At 41.1% G+C, this 18,625-nt stretch overlaps 1 protein-coding gene across 3 annotated transcripts in view; it reads left to right on the forward strand.

The window, feature by feature from the left end:
- The window catches only part of ABLIM1 (actin binding LIM protein 1), a 187,000-nt gene that overhangs the window by 81,718 nt on the left and 86,657 nt on the right, over positions 1-18,625 (forward strand). For all 3 annotated transcript variants that reach the window (XM_054277060.1, XM_054277058.1, XM_054277059.1), the window contains exon 2: positions 9,643-9,777. In XM_054277060.1, coding sequence (XP_054133035.1) covers positions 9,643-9,777 — 135 coding nt within the window. The remainder of the gene's footprint in view (positions 1-9,642; positions 9,778-18,625) is intronic.

The raw sequence follows: 18,625 nt of genomic DNA on the forward strand, positions 1-18,625 counted from the left end.
TCTGGATTTTATATGCACTGTTCATAAAGGGATATAAACCCAGAAATGATAAAGCCTTGTGTCAATCAATTGTGTACATGATCTATAATTAATATCAGCTGTTCAGAAGTGAAATGTTGCTGTTCTTAGGCTATGCAAGAGAAAAACAGGTTCTATAAACACTCTCAAAAGGGTGGATAACTCCCTAATTCCCATTGCTTTTAGTACCTCTTCAGCATCTCACATCACTGTAATCTACAGGGCAGTATTGTGGAGCTCTGTTTCAGTTCAGGATCTGGTTCAGAAGCAGTATCTTAAAATTATACCAAATTAAAGAAGTGATCCAAATAGAAATGAAGCCTTGCAGAACATTGAGTGTTATTTTTAATTACTGCTAGATGGAAGAAGAGTCAATAAATTACTTGTTTGTTCAAAGAAGCAGTTGCATTTGTATTTTCTTTTCTCCAAAGGCATCTCAAAACAGGATTTGATGGATTTGAGGGTGTCTGCTTGCTATCCAGCAGTGGAGGTGCCAGCCAGAGGAGCAGGCTGTGTTCAGGGTATTGGTCAGTGCTTTCCCTGTGATAGTCCATTTACCATCTAATGTTAACACCTGATGGTCTTTAGGAGCAGAATTATTCATTTTTTAATAGAAACTGAGTTCTATGCTGCAATGTTTTTGAGATCTGGGTGCAAATGAGCACAGGGCAGGGCTTCTGAAATGCCTGGTTTATCAGCTCTGTACATGGCCAGCTACCCTGGATGTCAGGAGCCCTGGGAAGATTTATGTTGCTCATTTCTGTGGTGTCTAGTTTTAGTTTGAGGCTGTGTAGCTCAGGAATGCCACAAGTGAGGGTGGTACTGAGTGATGGGCATTTACAAGGTCCTTGATTGAAGGAGAGGTTCTTAGCACAGGGCACAGTGATTCTGTGGTTTAAAGGGGTTGGCTGAGCACAGGTCCCTGCAAGGGTCTTGTGAAAAAACCCTTGGGGAGGTTCCTGGTGATAACTGAGAGGAGATTTTACCACAGATTCTGCTTTGAAAGCATCTGGGAGACAACTGGCCTGTGTAGGTCAGTGTTCCTCTTCAGATAATCTCACGGTGAACAGTGGGAGAACTGATTATTAAAATTAGCATTTTTATATTGACTTATTTCAGAAGGAAATTTAATTCATTTTACTGCATGGAATGCTCATGCAGCCTCTGAAAAGGATGCAGAGGGGAACTGTGATGAGTTTGTTGCCAGAATCCCCACGTGGGATGCTGTTTGGGTAGCTGAGAGGCCTGATAGACATTTGAGTGCTATTATGGGAAACCACCACTCATCAGTAAGCCAGAATTTCCATGCTGTCTGGAAAAAGCAATTGTTTTTTCTGCTAACTTCAGCAACTTGCTTTCATGTAGCCTTGAGGATCCTTCAGGACTTGCACTGAATAATTTGACACTTGTGTGTATTCATTGTTGTGAGTAAGGTTTTGATACTGGTCTTGATGATCCTTGTGGGTCCTTTTCACCTCAGACTATTCTGTGATATTTTTTAAAGATAGAGACATCAAGTGATGTGTATGAGATGGCTGCTCTGAGTATGCTGAGGAGCTCTTGAATTTCTGATTACCTCCATCCTATGTTAGAAAAATATCACTCTTTTGAAATGGTGAATGATCCTCTTGTGTATGTCAGGTGTGTTGAAGGCATAACTCATTTTTTTTTTGCCAGTTACAAGGTTTATAGATAGTTACTACTGTTAGAGACTTGCAGATGTTGGGTATGAGAAGCAAATGTTCAGCCCTTCAGCAAGGAGTTCCAAAGGGTGAGTTGATTATCTTGACCCTCAGTAAGTTGGTTGTGGAACCAAGTGCAGAGAACCTTGGTGGATGTGATGAAGATCCAGAAGGGCATTGCCAGAACATCAGATAAGACAGTTTGGATTCACTGTCTCTTTATCACCCAATTTTTATGGCGATCTGCCTTGTGAAAAATTACTCCGTACTAATGTAGAAATATGGCAGAATAAATTCACTTTGTGCCTCTCCCCTTTGGCTTGCTAACCACTAATCAGCAATCCATCTGTTAACAATCATGTTGAGTAATGCAGGAATGCAGGTTTTGATTCAAAGACTGGCTTGGCTCAGTCAACATTTGTTTGATCATCATCTGTTTCTCAGCATGTCTTAGTTTGCTGCATACTTCATTGCAAGGTTAGTGCCTTTTCATTACTGAAAATATTTCTAAAACTCCCTATTGCTTTTTCTCTCTAAGCTTAAAACAACACCTGACCATATTCAGTTAAGAAGCTGTTCTTGACTCATCTTTGAAAGGATTATAATTTTCCTTAAGCAAATACAAACGTAATAATTTTGTCAGGTGCTTTTGTTCCTGCTAAGCATAGATGATGCTCCAGAATGTGCTTTTATTCACCTGCCAAGTGATCAAAGGCAAACTTGTGTGGACAGACATGGCAGAAGCTCCTCCTTGCTGCTGTTTTAGAGAATGACAAACTCTTCTGAAGAGGCTCTGGTGCTTTTGTGGTGAGGAGAGCATCAGTGGAGCTGCTGCAATTTCCTTGGGCTGCAGAGCTGGGTTAGCCCTGAAGTGTTCACAGTTTCCAGGTGGCAAACTGAGAAACCTCTCAGGCTCCTGGTGGCTCCAAAGTTGGGTATCCCGAGCTTCCTGCTCATGCCACATTCATGCTTTGTCACCAAGAAACTCTGAAAATTACACACTAAAGGTATAAACTGTCAGAAACTGTGGTGAAATCCCCCAAGTGTCCAGATAAGGATATAACCCCGACATAAACACATCCTAATTTTATCTCTCAACTACTATCAAAGGCTTGGAAAACTTGATCCACCAAACACATTTCTTTTAATAGCAAAACCATCACAGTTACATTGTTTTATTTTGTCTGTGTTGGAGAAAGTGATCTTTTTTCAGATAGGATCAAGCAGGTGCTGGTGTTAAATATTTCACTTAATACTGAATCATTCACATGCATAAATCTTTATAGGGCTGAGGCCTTAGGCCCTGATTTTGTATGCTGTTCTGTGGGGAATTAATTGCATTATCAAAGCTTGAGCTAGAAAAAGAGCCATGGAGGGAGGATAGGAAACAGCAGGAAAAAGAGAGAGAAAATAAGCATGCTTGCTCTTGTGTTCTGAAACTTTGAAATAATTGTGATTTTTTTTCCATGCTGTATTTTTAAAGGTCATTATTTCCTCACCTTTCCACACCATTTGGGTGTGTGGCACAAAGCTTTTTCTTTTTATTTGTAAATAACATAGGGATTGTCTCTCATTGATTTTTCATTGGGTTATTGCCTGGCACTTACATCTCTAAATATTTGTATTTCATTCTTTTAGCTGTATTAGCTCTATCCATAGATTATGTATATCTAAAAATATGAAAGTATTTAATAGTGGGTGCACTGGCCAGCCCACTGTGCTCTCCTGTGTGTGTGAGTGCCACACCTCACCACCACCAGAGCACTGATTCTGCCAAAGGAGCTGCTGCACTGCCATGGTCCCTTCTGCATCCTCTGTTTTCAGCAGCAGATGAATTATAAGAAAAATTAATACTACTTTATGGAAAATGTGAGGAAATATTTCAAAACTGTGGCAAAAAGCGACCAAGTTAGAGATTATTTTTTCTACCTTGTTTTAAAAATAGGTACTCTGGATATCTGTAAACAGCACAAATAGTTTTGAGACAAATTGGCACACTGTAGGAGTGATACAGATAAATTTGCAGGAAGAAAGAGCTTTATAATGCTTCTTCAGATCTGATTTGAATGGCAGTAGTATGAGCTAGCTGCTGTCTAGGATTTTCCCTTAGGCTTTCTCATACATGTGTAGGCAAGCAGCTCCCTGGTATCTCTTCATGGGAGTGCCTCCTTCCAGGATTTCCTGGAATTCCTGAAGATCCCTGTCAGATACCTGTGGCTGATGACTGCAGTAATGTCTTTATCAGTCCCTGGCAGCTGGGAGGTTTGATTTCCCTCTCAGGCACTGCTTGGTCACCTTACCTGACAGGATTCTTACAGATTTGAGATTCAAGAACTGAGTCTGCAGATAAGCAAAATGACACTGCATTTTCACCCCTTCTTTTAAATAGATATTTCAGTACCTCCTTAGTCTCCACTGTGCTTTTACAAAAGAGGAATTCCTTGGAGACTCTATGGGCTGTAGACAGACAGCCTTTACAAACCAGGGTTACAGGCTCTTATCTCTGAAAGAAACACAAAAGATGGGAGAAAATTACTTCTCTCTTTACAGTAGAGCATGGAGGAGAAGTGATAAGGCAGATTGCATTCTTGAACTTGATTCTCTGGTGTCTCCAGCATCTTTCAGCTCCGAAAATATTTTTTTCCCAGCTTGTCATCCTGTGCACAGTGCCCACCAGCCTCCCTCAGGCCTGTCCCAAGCCAGGGGCTGCCCAGCTGCATCAGCAGTGGAGCTGCTTGGCACCATCAAACAATGAGGGAATTTTGGTTTTAAACCTTCAAGTTTTGAGCTGCAAATCCTGTAAATTAGTTAAGAAACCAGAGCCTGTGGGTGCATAGTTAGTGGTAATTGGGAGTGGGGATGTGGGACCCTCATCCCCAATGGGCACAGTGTCAGCAGCACTGACAGCAATGAGCCATGGAGTGCCCAGGGGCACTGAGCAACCACCACAGGGAGCAGAGGGCACACAGGGGCAGTGCATCAACAGGAGGGGATAAAAGGTTGGGTTAAAGAACAAGAAGGGCCAATGCTTGCAGCCTGCTGAAGTGGTCTGGTGTTACTCTGTATGGGTTGAAGCTTTCTGGCATTGTATGGTGACACTCTGTGTATCATGACCATCTCAGCTGTGACATGTGCTGGGACAAAATCTCCAAAGCCATGTCAGGTAACACAGAGATGGAGGGCAGAGACAGAGTTGTCTGTAGAAAGCTTTGGTTGCATTTACTACCGTGGCAATCTCAAGCACAGTCCTTTGCTTTTATTGCTAAAAGCAGAAAGAAGTGAAGAAATTTTAAAACAGGCAAAGAACTTGGAGTAGTTTCACACCATTACATCTGTGCTTTATTTTTTTTTTTTTTTGTCCTTAATAGTTCAGTCTCCAGCCAAGAAAACATAGTAGCTGAAAATCAGCATTTCAGAGAATATGCTGCCTGTGTCAGGCCACTCCTAAGATATAAATGAAAAATCCGTGACATTCTGAGAATCCCCTTGCCCTTGCTGCAGTGAGCACAGCCTCTTCTCAGTGCTGTGCAACAGAGCCCAGAGGTTGTGGAGCTAAAAGGCACAGAGATTCTGTACCCTGGCATAAAGCTTGAAGTTACACATGCTACAACATGGGTAGGGTTGATTGAGCACAGCTTCAGGTTTATTTGTAGAGGTAGCCATGCAAATGGAAAAATGATAAAAATTCACTTTTAAAAGAGCGGTAGCTCATATCATCACCTTTAAATGCAGAGGAAGCCTTTTTTTGAGTAGAACTGAACTAAAAATAACTTTCTTTGACTCCACCTTGCAGCATTCCCATAGCAAGGTGTTTCCCAGAAGCTTTTCTGACTTCCAGTTAAAAGCCAAGGTACTTCCTGGCCTGCAGCAGATCCATGGATTCTTGCCAGCAAGAATCTGCAGCTAACAATCCCTTAGCTTGAGCCTTTGATTTCCTAACAGTTCTGTGTTCAGAGGGAGAATCATCAATAAAGAAGGCTGCAGTATTTATTTTCATTGTTTTCTCTATCTCTTTATTCAGCTGCTTACTCTTGAGCTAGTTGCTGTAATTTCCATTTCAGAAAGGTTTGTTACAAATACTGAGGTCTAATTTCTAGCTCATGCAACAAAAAATAATTGTTTTTAAACCCTCAGACAATGATCTGCTGTAAAGAAAGCACCCCAGCAGAAGAGTCGTAAACTTTGCACAGTAAATTAAGTCTTTAATTTTGCACAGAAAATGCCTTTGGTTTCTCATATGAACACTGGGTTGTGGTCTTTTCTGTCTCTTTTTGTTTTTAATTATTTCTTTGCAGGTCTGGGATTATTTTGAGATGTTTAGATAAAATGCAGTAACAAGTACTCTCAAGCTGTGGGAGCTGCTTTGAATTTACATCCATATAGTGCAGTTGCAAAATGTAATGAAATCAACATTGCTTGTTTCACAAGGAAACATAAGGAATGACAAAAATAATGGTGTTGTTAGCACAAAGCAACACTCCAGTGACAAAGACTGTTTCCTTCACAGCTGAAGGTGCTATTGATTCTTTTCTGTTCTTTTTATTTCGTCCTGACTTAAATTATGTAATCCAGACTTCCCAGTTGTCCCAGTCAGTGTATGTGTTACTCTGGATAAATTGGATATTTAATGGGACATTGATTTGTCTTATTTGAAGCCTAAATGAGTTTAAGAAAGCATTAATTATTCATTGATTATTCATTTAAGCTGGTCTCGAGTAGAAGTCTCAACCTAGCTTGTCTTGAAAAGTTTTTCTTTGTGTATTTCTGACCAGAGATTTTATTCATTAATAAAAAATAAAAGTCTTCAGGCAGTGCCCAGCACAAAAGCACCCATGCACCTTGTCTTGCCCATGCTAGTTGGGCTGAACTGGGATGTGACAGCTTTGTGTGGAGACAGGTTTCAGTTCACATCCTCAACTGGAGCTGGCAAATACTTAACCTGAGTTACAGTTACTGAAGACACAGAGAAATTAAAACATTCAGGTAACTTAATTTTAATTTTAGGTCCCAGGCTCAATGACTTAGCTGAACTTATCTGCATGGCTTTATTCCTTTTGGGTTAGGGGACATATCCAAAGAGCCCAGATACCTGTTGTGGAGCAGGGCTTGGAATGTGGGTTATCCAGATTCTATATCCATGTCCTGTCAGTGATTATACTGTCTGGAGTCTGTTGTAATTGTCTCAGACATGATCTAGAGTTGCCTTATTACATCATGTGCAGTCTGGGATGCCTAAGAAGATACCCTGCAGTTGTGGTGGGGAGGGTTGGTTCAGCAGAGCCTGAAATAGGGACTCTCTCAAGGTGTGAAATTCCTGCCAGGAGATGAATCCAGCTCCTGTCTCTGACCTTTCCAGACCCAGAGCAGCTTAAAACTGACATGTCCAGTGAGCTGACTGGACTTCAGTCAGAAACATACCAATAAAATGCTTGTAAAGGTATTTCTCTTTCTTTTTTCTTTAATTCCCTGTTGTGTCCTCACTGGTAACTGTGAAAGGTCACCTCTGCCAGTGAACAGCCTTGTGTGTGTTGCGTGCATCCAAAAGAAAAAGCTTACAAGCAATTCCTTGCAGGAGGGTGAAAGTCAATTATTCAATTTTGACCTACAATGCTAAATGGAGGCCAGTAAGACAAGCACCATAATTAGCTTCACTTAAGAGATCAGTCTGGAAATAGCAACTAACAGTATTTGTATTCATTTAAATGGCTTTAAAGGCAGAACTGGAAAGAAGCTGCATCATTGGACCAGCCTTGAAAATAGTTATTTACTCTGCTGTAAAGAGCAGAGGCTTGTGTTTCAGATCAATACCAGAAGATCTGGAACCTGGTGTGCAGAATGTCAGAGTGTCCTACACATGTGAGATGGAATAAGCAGAATATTGCAGGTACAGATTTAACATTGCACCATATAAACCTTAGAGAGCATTTTCCCAAATTCTTCATCCATTTCCTCTTGTGAGCAACTTTAAAAGCCCACACTATTAACTTCAGCTTTCATCAGGCCCATCTCAGGCTGTATGGGTCTTAGAGGGAATTTTGCTCATAATAATTTAATTAGTTAACACTCTTCCGTATGTTTGTCTTTCCTTCTTTCTTTCCTTCTTTCTTTCTTTCCTTCTTTCCTATATATTTCTTTGGTTGTCAGTGAATAGTTTTGTTTGTAATAATAACTTCCAGTCCAGAAACAGTATTGCAGTGCAGACTATTAGATGAGGTTCACTCAAGGTAAGGCATTCAGTGAGCTTTTACTCCACTGGAGCTGCTAATTGAAATACTGGTTGGCATTACCAGCTGAATTCTGTTCTCCAGGATGGGCTGAATAACTGCTCAGGGGAAATAGTTTAAGTGAGGCTACCAGAAAAAGAGGTATTAAAAACATTGAGCTTGAGTAGAAGAATTCAACCATTTTCTTTGAAGTTTGGGGTTGGAGATATGAGTGGTGATAGGAAGAAAAGCATAACGGTTACCATATTAGGCTGGCTGGACTTATAACAGAAATTGCTTAGAATATTTTTTTATTCTCTATTCTTGATTCTGTTACTCCCCTAATCACATATTCAGCTTTTTTATTATTAATCTTGTATTTATGTAATGCAAAATGATAGCAGCATTTCTTCAGTAAGGCATTTATAAGGGAGAATTATATAAAAAGACTTCATGGAGCTTTTCCCTTAGAAATCCACTGAAGAAGGGGAGGAATCTGGTGCAGTAAAATGAGCAAGGTGTCTGTTATATTGCTGCATAAGCAGTAACCTGAAAAACAGCATAGTCCTGGCTGGGGTGATGCCAGGAACTGATCAGGAAAGGAAAAGATCTCGAGAAAATTCTGAAGATGTTTTCCAGTGACAGTGAGAGTGATGTATCAGCACTCAGTCCTGTGCAGGCCAGGAAAAGTAGGACAGGAGTGGTATAAAGACAGAGGCGTGGGCAGAGCTGTGTTTTCTCTGAAATGTTCTGATGAGCACCACTAGTTTGAGAACAATATTACAAGGAGAAAGGCTTCCTACTGCTAGAATGGGATGTGGGAGGGAGAATTGAAGGAACATAGGTTTGTTTGGGAACATTCTGGGTAATGCTTTCCACTTCAAACAGTTCAGTTGAGATGAAATCTTGCTCCAGCTTACACCCGTGCTGTTCTGTTAGGGCCCCAAGCTGCCACATCTGAAGAGAAAGTTAAACATGTTTTACAGAAGTCAAATGTGGAGCAATTAAACTTTTATTACAACAATGAAATCCACAAACTTTTCCTGTTCCTATCCAAGCTCTGCTCTGGGTGGTTAGGTGATTACCAGTGCCTGGAATTGTGTCTCCCTGACAATATTGCAAATAGGTGGGTAGTTTCTGCCTATTCATAGTATCTCTAATTTGCATCCAGAGAGTAATTTCTGCTAGAATTGATGGGAGTAGAGACAATTAATATTGGCTTCTTTTCTCTTCAGGAGTGCTTTCCCTGCATTAGGTATCTGCTGTAGCAAAAAGGAGATGTTTGTAGTTTATTTTTAGTGTAGCCATTTGCATACAGACTATCTGGTTCATCTGGTTTCCCAGAACTTGATTTGGAATTGCTTTCCTTCCATCCTTTTTGCTTGGGTTATATACCTTCTTGGATTAAATTAATTTGTGCTTTCCTTATGTGCTCATCCAATGGCTTGCACACACTTGTGTTCTTGGAAAGAAAATGGCAGTGGCACTGACACTGTGGAGGGAGTTTTTCCTCATCTTTCTGTAGCAGCCTCAATGGAAAGAAGCAGTAGCTGATGTGATTGTCTTAAATTACTGATTTATGAAAAGACTATATTGAAATAAAATGGTGGTAACTCTTCAGATGAGCATAAAATGTGGCCAGATACATGGTGTAAAGTGTCTGGGAACACAGAGTTTTGGATAGGAGAAAATACTCTTTTTGTTTGGGTTGAAATATTTTTTGTTTGTTTTCTTTGCAGTGGCCCATCCTCAGGAGCCCCACCACCCCTCTGAGAAGCCAGTCATCCACTGCCACAAGTGTGGGGAGCCCTGTAAAGGTGAAGTGCTCCGAGTTCAGGCCAGACACTTCCACATCAAATGCTTCACCTGCAAAGGTAAAACCTGGATTTTCATCTGTTAGAAATGACTCCATTTGTGCAAATGTGCCCTGGATCACTGATGGGAGGTTGTGCTTCCTGCCACCAATCCATTAAAAGTATTCTCTTTGCTCAGTACCTGAGGGATTTGAAGGTGGGAAGGGTAAAGAAAGGCGGTGATACTTAGGAAAATTCTGTATTTTTGTAGTTGTTGGTCTAAGTGTTTTTTCAAGGATCTGGATTTTTTTTTTAAACTCTTGATAGTAATGACTGTTTTTCATTAGGGACAGTTATGAAAATTAAGGTCCTTTGTACTCAATTTACTGCTGAAAGTACCTGCTTTCAAAAAACCCACCAGAAATGTTCTGCAAAGGTGCTCTAAGGCTCTGTGCCATGGAGCTGCCTTGGGAATGGGAGTAGTGCTGCCCATTCCACAGAGGGAGGACCTGAGGGGCTCTTGGCCCCTCCAGCTCATGCCACTGAGCCCTCTGTGACCACAACAAAGACTCACTGTGTTTTTTTACAAAACAGAGGTTTAATGAAGCGTTAAATAATTGTAAAACTATGCTTTGAGAATTCATTGCCTTTGAAGATGAGTGCCACGGAGCAGGAGGCAACCCTGGCTCCTTCATGGAGTTTCTGTTTAATGAGCAACAATGCAGAGTTGGCTGAATTGAGTAACCACAAAACGTGGGATGAAAGGTGAGAATAAGGAGAAATACCCAGGTCCATGTGCAACCACTGTCTGCCACAGTCAGTCCCAGCTGAGTTCAGGGTGGATACAGCACAAAAAGGGATTCAGGCTCCAGGTGAGCGTGGCAGAGCTGGTGGCAAACATGGGGAAAGGTGCTGGAATAAATCAGAGTAACTGGGCAACTAAAGCACAGCAATGGAATCACCACCACATAGTTTTCCACTTCTATTAAACCCAAATTATCTTTTCTGAAAGTCCATATCTAGCTTGTGTACTGCAGATTCAGACTTTGAATAGTGTCTCCAGCCCAGTTCCTGAGTTTCAGTTGTATTTTTTATGTTCCAAATGTGGGTGGAATACTTGTGTGGTTGCTCTGTTCTTCCGCTTCCTAAATATATGGAATATAGCAGATAAATAGAACTAGTTGTTTTCCTATGTTACTAATGGTTTTCTTTAAAAGGTCACTTGAGTTATTTGTATGCTGAAAAATCAGTGTCTGGAATCTAAGAAATTGTTTATTAACTGTCGTTTTTAGTTAGATACAACTTGAAAACTTAAAAAATGCTCACCTTTCACCTAGATATTACATATTTAGTCTGTGCCAATCTGGAGTGGCACCAGCCCATCCTAGAGGGCACCGTGGAGCTCTGTCTGCCCTATTTCTGGAATGCTTGGGGAAATGCATATCTCTCTCTCTCCATTACAGCTGCTGCATTTCAAGCAGTACTTGATGTCATATAATCCTTGAGCAGTTCAAAACCAGCAACTATTTGTTTATTTTCTTGTTCCTGTCCATACTGAGTAGTGGTCTCAATTTACAGAAGATACTGGATTAGGATATTTTCAGCATCAGGCCCCTGAGACCCTTTGAGGCACAAAGGACAATGGTAATTCAGGCCAGGCAGCAAACAGAGTCCTTAGGAGCTCCTGATAAAGAAGGGGGCAGATGGAGCAGGGCTTTGGAATTGTTGTCCTGATGAATGCACCACATTAATCTTGCCTTTTTTAGGAGGGGTGAGGTCTACTTTCTTCTTTCACTTGTGTTTTAGTTACTTACTCATAAGCTGCTTTTGTGCTTTGACTATTCTGTTGCAAGACTGGATTTACTAGTATACTTTTTCTGGTTTTGTTCTTTCCTTCCCTAGAGGAATGTCTCAACTTATTGTAGCTTCTGTTTACGATGACAGTTTAAGATTCTCTGATAATATTGACCTTATGAGTGCTTGCATGGAGATCATCAGAGAAGGGAGAGCTATAGAAATAATTCTTGCTCGGGGAAATGAAACTATGATTTGTACCATTAGCTTGTTAAGGAAATGGAGGAAAGGAAATCCAGTTTGAACTGAGAAGGGCCAGAGCTGAATGTTAGAGACTTTTCTCATGCTGTTCATTCAGTCTGTGCCTTATTAGTTGGGTCTGTTGTCTGAGTGTTATCTTTTTAGAGTTCATTTGTCTTCAGAAGGAGAAAGGAAAGGGTTGTGTATAGGAGGGTACTCCAAGTTCTGTTCTGAATGTTTTACCTGAGCTGCAGATCTTGTTTATTGTTATTTGAGTGCAGTTTTTGTTTAAGCCACATAGTTATTTACTCTCATTGCTTGTTGTCTGACCATATGGTTTATACAAGTGGGACACAGCTGTTCAAGTAAGTGGTTTTCTTCCCTCTTAGTCTGATGGGTTTTTAATATGACATGACTGCAACTCTACAGGAGGTGGAGTTAGACCCTCCTCAGTTTATAAAGTGTGCTGTTAGGCAGCAAAACCAACAGATACTGGGACCAGGATGTATCAGCTGCATCCACAGGTGGCTTGGTTATCTTTTCTTTTTTGTATACTAAACTTTGCTCTTGAGACTGCAACTCCCATCTATAGCATGAAAGATTTGAACAAGCTCACACTTGTCTGTTTTCATACCTGCTGAAAGTGTTTGAACTTTTACCCACAGACTTAGAAGATGTGGGAAAAATCCATTTCTTGATAAGGCTGTCATAGAGTCACAGAGTTTGTGTGATCCTGTTCTTTGCTCTGTATGAGATTCCTTTTTATTACTGACGTTCACACTCTCGACTTCGCTTTGGCATCATACTGTTAAGTGTATTGGATGTGCTTGTAGTGCTGCTCCCCTAGGCTGTGTCAGAGGCTCTTAGGCACTCCATGAGTGCTTGGCATGCGTGTCAGTGGTGGCAGTGGCACTGCAGGAGCACGGTGACTTTCATCTCCATGAGCATCAGCCAGCTCGGGACAGGCTCGTGCGTCACGTAACGTGAGCAGAGAGCCGCCCTCCCTCCCCAGGAGCTCTGTCCATCTCTGGGATCTTTCTAAGAACAGAGGAGCTGCTTCCTGCCAGAGATGACCAATAAAACCTGCACTGACTGACGTGTTCCCGTGACCCCAGATAAGATGGACCTGGCTGGGGTTTGCCTTGGAGAGCCCTGTGTCTCCAGCTGCTGGGTCCTGTCTGCTGGCCTCTTCTATTTGTGGCTCCTGACAAGAGCTGATAGGAAAACAAAAAGGCTGAAAATGGTGTGGCTGTCCCCAGGAAGGTGAGCTCTGCCATTCTCCTGATAGGCAAAGAATTTCAGGCAGGCAGCAGCTGACTGGGAGCTGGAGTTAACAGGGGAATGATGGACCGAGGAGGGATAAGAGACATTTAGCAGTGCAGCTCCAGGAACAGCCTTCAGAGCAGTTGTCTTTGGCTGTTTCATGACAAAGTCCCTTGCCTTGCCAGGGAATTACACTGGTTTGTGTTACAAATGCAAATTCAATAGGATTCTGCATTACCTCCTGGTGTAATAAATAAGCTTTAAAGTCTGTTTTAGCAGGAGTGCATTACTCTTACCGGTCCACATTGTTAATCTTTCCGAGGCAATAGAAGCAGCAGGCTGAGAGGAGGGAAGGTTACGTGAGGAGGTTGAGCTGGAGACATCATTGAGTTTGTCTGAAATAAACATTACCATTAACAAGAATTAATTAGTGGCTTATGAAGAAGTAAAAGCTTTTCTTGTAAGCATCTATGTACATGAAGAACTTTTCTGCAAAAACTAAGACTACTCACTGCAATGCTGTTCCATATGTAAATGTGTGTGGGATCAGGCCCTAAATTACAATGTGCATGAGCAGAGATTTTAATATCTCAATTTAAATTGTGATCTGATACAAATGATAATTTTCAACCATTGTCAGTTGATTACAGTTCACTTTACCCTATTGCATATACTAGCAGAGGAAACTTGGAGGCTAGCAAAATTGCTATAATAAGGCTTTATTATTAAGCCTGTGATTCATCTTTTGGGTTAGAGGGAAAAGCTGGTTTCAGTACACTGTATTGCTTAACAGAAAAAGCTTTAAGCTTTCATAGTAACAATGTAAAAATTTACATAGCTTGATTTTGGTGCATGTAGAGATTGGCTGAATTATCTTAGCAAGATAGTGTAGTGTTTGTGGTGGGAGTGTTTCAAATAGTAGATTTGTGATGTCATATATGAATTGTAAAACTTAGATTTTTTATAGAAATGTAGACTAAACAAAAATTTAATCTCATAATTAAGCAATCCTGCCATAAGAATATGGATGGTGTCCTTAAGTTTTTTAGTCCTCACTATCACAGAATCCTGGAATGGTTTGGGGTGGGAGGGACTTTAAAATCATGTCATTCCAGCCCCTCTGCCATGGGCCAGCTTGCCAAATCACTAGAACAGGTTGCTCAAAGCCCTGTCCAGCCTGGCCTTGAACACTTCCAGGAATGGGATATCTGCAATTATGTGGAATAAAGGTCAGGTGAAAATGTTTCACTGTGTATCAATGCTTCACATGCTATAGTGATATCAAATATCAAAAGGCAATTACCTGCTAATAGTCTTGCTAATTATAAGGCAAAGCCAAGTCTTGGCATCCAGGAAGCATTCCACAAACCTAGAATATTCCACAGGAAAAAAACATTAAGCTTCTATTAGACATTGTTATAAATCAGCATAAAGCAGTTTCTTAATTATGAAATAAATGTGCTAATTTTCCTTTCTTCAGTTAGATGTCTCTGGAGCTTAACTTGCAGAATCCTCAGTGGTATGTTCAGGTTCCAGACGCAGGTCTGGGTTTTTTATGTGATGACTTTTCAAGGCTACATCATCTGCAGTTCAGTGAGCCTGACAGGGAGGGGGGAGGCTTCCTAAGTTTAGATTTTGGGATGCTCTGTAATCCTTTGACTTTGAACTGAATCTTCCTCCCTTGAAGAACTGGGAAGAAGTCAGGGTCATGTAAGCAGACACTATATCAACAGGTTGGAATGTGTTTTAAATCATTAGTTCTTTGACCTTTGATCTGTCATCAGATTCCTTCAGTGGCAGCAGGAGGAGGCTGCAAACAGGCTATAAATAGTTCAGTGTCAGGGAAAGTTTAAATATGAGGCCATTCTTGTAGATGTCCAATGCACTGTTTGAAAAGATCTCTGCATTTTCACAAATTCTTCTGGAACAGAAACTGATGTGTGGAGGTGATAACACGCATGTGGGTAGAACGTGCTCCTTCCTGAGCATCATGAAATTATGAGGTCACTTGAAGCTCTGAATCACCAAGATCCAGGTGGAAATCGGAATCTCTTCTTTCAAGGAAGCTAACAGAGGTTAAAGTTTCTCCCATGGGAAGGGAATGGAGTTCAGATGTGAATTCATGCATTCAGGTAGCTTGATGTGAAATCAAACCTCTGTGCAGCTGTGAGACTAATTGCCATTTCTGCATTTACATATCTTAGCTGCTGTGTCTTGAAGACTGTTCTTCTTGCAGTGTTCTTCTGGCATTTCACTTCAGGTTCAGTTTCTTCCCATTCTGAAGTGGATCCTTACTTTTCTGTTGGGATTAGAATACTATTAATGACAAGTGATTGGTACCAATCTTAGTTTTGGGCTTGGGGTCTCTTCAGAGACCAAACGTTTGACAGGAAATGAAATTAATTGCACTACTTGGCTGATACTGATGAATGCTGACAGATGCCATGTCAGATTTTAAAAAGCTCCAGGATCCCTTTGGAAGTAGAGGAGCAGCAGGATGATTAACAGGTGCCTGATGAGCAGGGCAGAGCATCCTTACAAAAATACAGAAAGTGCATCCTTCATTTGCTTTGCTTGGATGAGGTTTGGCTTTGTTCTATCCTTAAACTCCTGGTTTGCTTATTTAAAATCTTATTAGAGAGATGTTTCCTCTAGATAGTTACAGTCAAGCCATCCAAGGCTAAGCTTTGACATTTTCCCACTGATTGCCTTTTCTCCAAGGTTCATTTCCCACAGACCTGTAAATGACTTTGATCTCCATCTCGTGCTTAATGTGAAAGGTATTTTAAATGGTTGAATGATTCCTGCCATTGTTTCCATCCTGGTGCAGAAACCACTGATTTTTCAGTGGAGCAGTGGGGAAGCTGTCACGTTGCTGCACCACATACAGCTGCTGTTTGCTTGCTGCTGAGCTCAGGTATGAGCTGCTGGATTGCTAGAAAGACTGAAAATCAGACAGGAGCAACTCCCAGTGCAGCATTATTTGTGTCTGCAGTGCTGGAGACTGAAGGCAGGGTCATGGCATTGGTTGGGAAGCTGACCAAGTTAAAACTGAGCTCATCTGAGACTCAGAATTCACTTTGGTTTCAGCTGAGTGAATGCTTGCATTGAATGCCCAGGGATTCCAATCAGGTGCCCCACTGAGAGCTACCTGTGACACGGTGACAGCAGCACTCAGGGGGGTGCAGGCAGGACAGCTGAGGTGGAGCATCAGGGATTTCCGTGGGAAGAGGAGAAGGCCTGACTGGAGGCTGGAGGATGCTTCCCAAGGGGCTTCTCAGACCAATTTAGGAGAAGAAGGGAGAAATAAAATCTTGTCTTTTGCTCAGGAGGTGTTTCAGCTGCTAAACCTTTCCTCTACCCAATGCCAAGCATCATAAAAGCAGATTTTAAGGTCACCTGTATTTGTTCCATGTTCATGTACTTTGACTTCCCAGCAAGTTTCTTGTGTTAATCTGCTGAAATGAGAAGAGATTCCAGAACCACTGGACATAAAATAACTTCAATCAAAATGCATCTGTCATCAGTGGATGACAGAAAAAAAGTCTCCAGTGACAGGAGTGTGACAAATGGTCCCTGGGATCTCTGCTACAGCTTTTGCAAACTGCTGGATGCATTTCTTACTGGTGCCTTGCAATCTCCCTACCAGGGTAGGGCTGCAGCACAGCTTCTGAGATTTACTGTTCTATCTGCTTTTCTGATGATGCTTGGATGAATATTCATTCTTTAAATGAATAATGCCATCAAGAAAAGTGTTGGTAAGAGGAGTAAAAAGCAGAAGGAGACTTGGTTCATTTGAAATGCAGAAACTTTAAACTCTAATAAGAACTTGAACCTTGCTTTCATCAATATGGGATTTGTTAAACTCTTATGTGGAAAAAAAAAAGAAACATATTTTCCCTGTGTATTTTTTTGGATGTAGGTGATAAACTGAAACATTTCCAAATTCCTTTCTACCTTCAAACAAGAGGTCCATTATGTCCTAAGAATAACTGTTGTATGACTATTTCCCTGCTTGAAAACAGCACCATTATTCCATGAAGCTGAAAAATACCAGAAGGAAATAAAACCCCAACAGGAAATTCAATTTGCACCTTATTTAATGCACAGTAACAAAGTAGATCATTAGAATTTTCATAATGAATAGCATTCATTTCTGCAGACTGAGAGCCCAGATTCACAGACTCTCCTGTGTGGTTTTTTTTCCTTCAATGCTGAAACAATTTTTACTTAACAACATGGAGTTCAACTTTCCTTGACAGTAAGGCTATGGAAATCCTAAATAATGCTCAATAGGATCAAATCCTGCTTTTGTTCTCTTTGAAAAACTCTGATCTCTTCATTTTTATCATCACCATTAAAACTTGAAGTGACTCACCTTAAGAGTGGTCCAGGTCCCTGGATCCACAGGCAGCTGGATTGCTCCTGCCCATCCAGATTTCCATGGCAGACCCTGGAGCTCTGGGAGCTGATAGCAGCCCTGGCAGTATCTCCAAGCTTTTTGTGCTCCAAGGATGCAAAATAGGAGCTCCAGAGAGTAGCTGAAGACAGAAAAAGCTGGTGGGTGGGTGTTTTCCTTACAGTGGGAGGTAGAACTGTGCTCCAGCTTATTCCATTCACAAGAGAAGCAGGATGATTTGTTTGGAATATGAAATTCCTTGATATACAGAGAGAAAAGCTGAGTTCCTCCAATAGCTTTTGAAGGTAATGGTTTCTTTTTTCATTTAAAGAAAAATGCTGGGGGTTTTTTTGTCTCTATGCTTGTGGTACCTTAGGGAACAGAAATGCTCCCCAGAGTCTCCTGTTTCAGAAAGACGGTTTTGGTCATGAAAAACAGAATTTCTCCCATCATACTGAGTAGGAATGATCTTGGGGAAATGTTTTTCTTCTGTAGAACTATTTCTGTGTGGTGAATGTTTACAGAATGCCTCTTGCTTTTTGCCTTCTCAAATATGATGTGTGCATCATTATTGGCTCCACAAAGTAATTCTTTCATTTTCCCCATCAGTATAGGAAAAAACCAGTTTCATGTTTACAGTTAACTGCCATCATTTAGGTATAAATTTTTCTTTGGTGACATGCTATGTGTGCCACAGCAGTTGCACAGATCACACCATCAGAATGAACTGTACATATGTAGAGTTCACAGCTGATTTCTCTTCACTGCCTCTGGTGCTCGAGGCATGAACAGTGGTGGGCATATGGGCTTTCTTTTTAATAAAAGACAATTGCAATTCCTCCCTTCTTTTTTATGGTTTTTCTATAGTGACCATAAATATGTGTGCTAAGGCATTATGTGTCAGCTTGAGGGGATACTTTGTCAGAGCCAGGACTTCTGCACAGTTGCAAAAAGAAGAAAAAAGAGCTGTTCAAATCCCCTCCCTGTTACACACCACACTGTACATGGAGTGTGGTACAGCCACATTTGTCCTTTCTGATTTGATCTCTGACTCAAAGTGAAAGCAGCTGGCTGGAATCACATTTTTCCAACCATGGCTGTTAACAGCCTGGGTGACCCTTGTTTTTCCCATGTAGCTTAAAGCTGTGATTAGTGATAGGGACACATGTGGTAAATTGACTGCAAAAATCCCTTGTAATGTGGAGTAGCCAGGGCTTGTTTGTAATTCTTGCA

This window comes from Melozone crissalis, unplaced genomic scaffold (assembly GCF_028551555.1).
Source record: "Melozone crissalis strain CALT ecotype California unplaced genomic scaffold, PUWL_Pcris_2 ptg000019l_1, whole genome shotgun sequence".
NCBI classification, from domain to species: domain Eukaryota; kingdom Metazoa; phylum Chordata; class Aves; order Passeriformes; family Passerellidae; genus Melozone; species Melozone crissalis.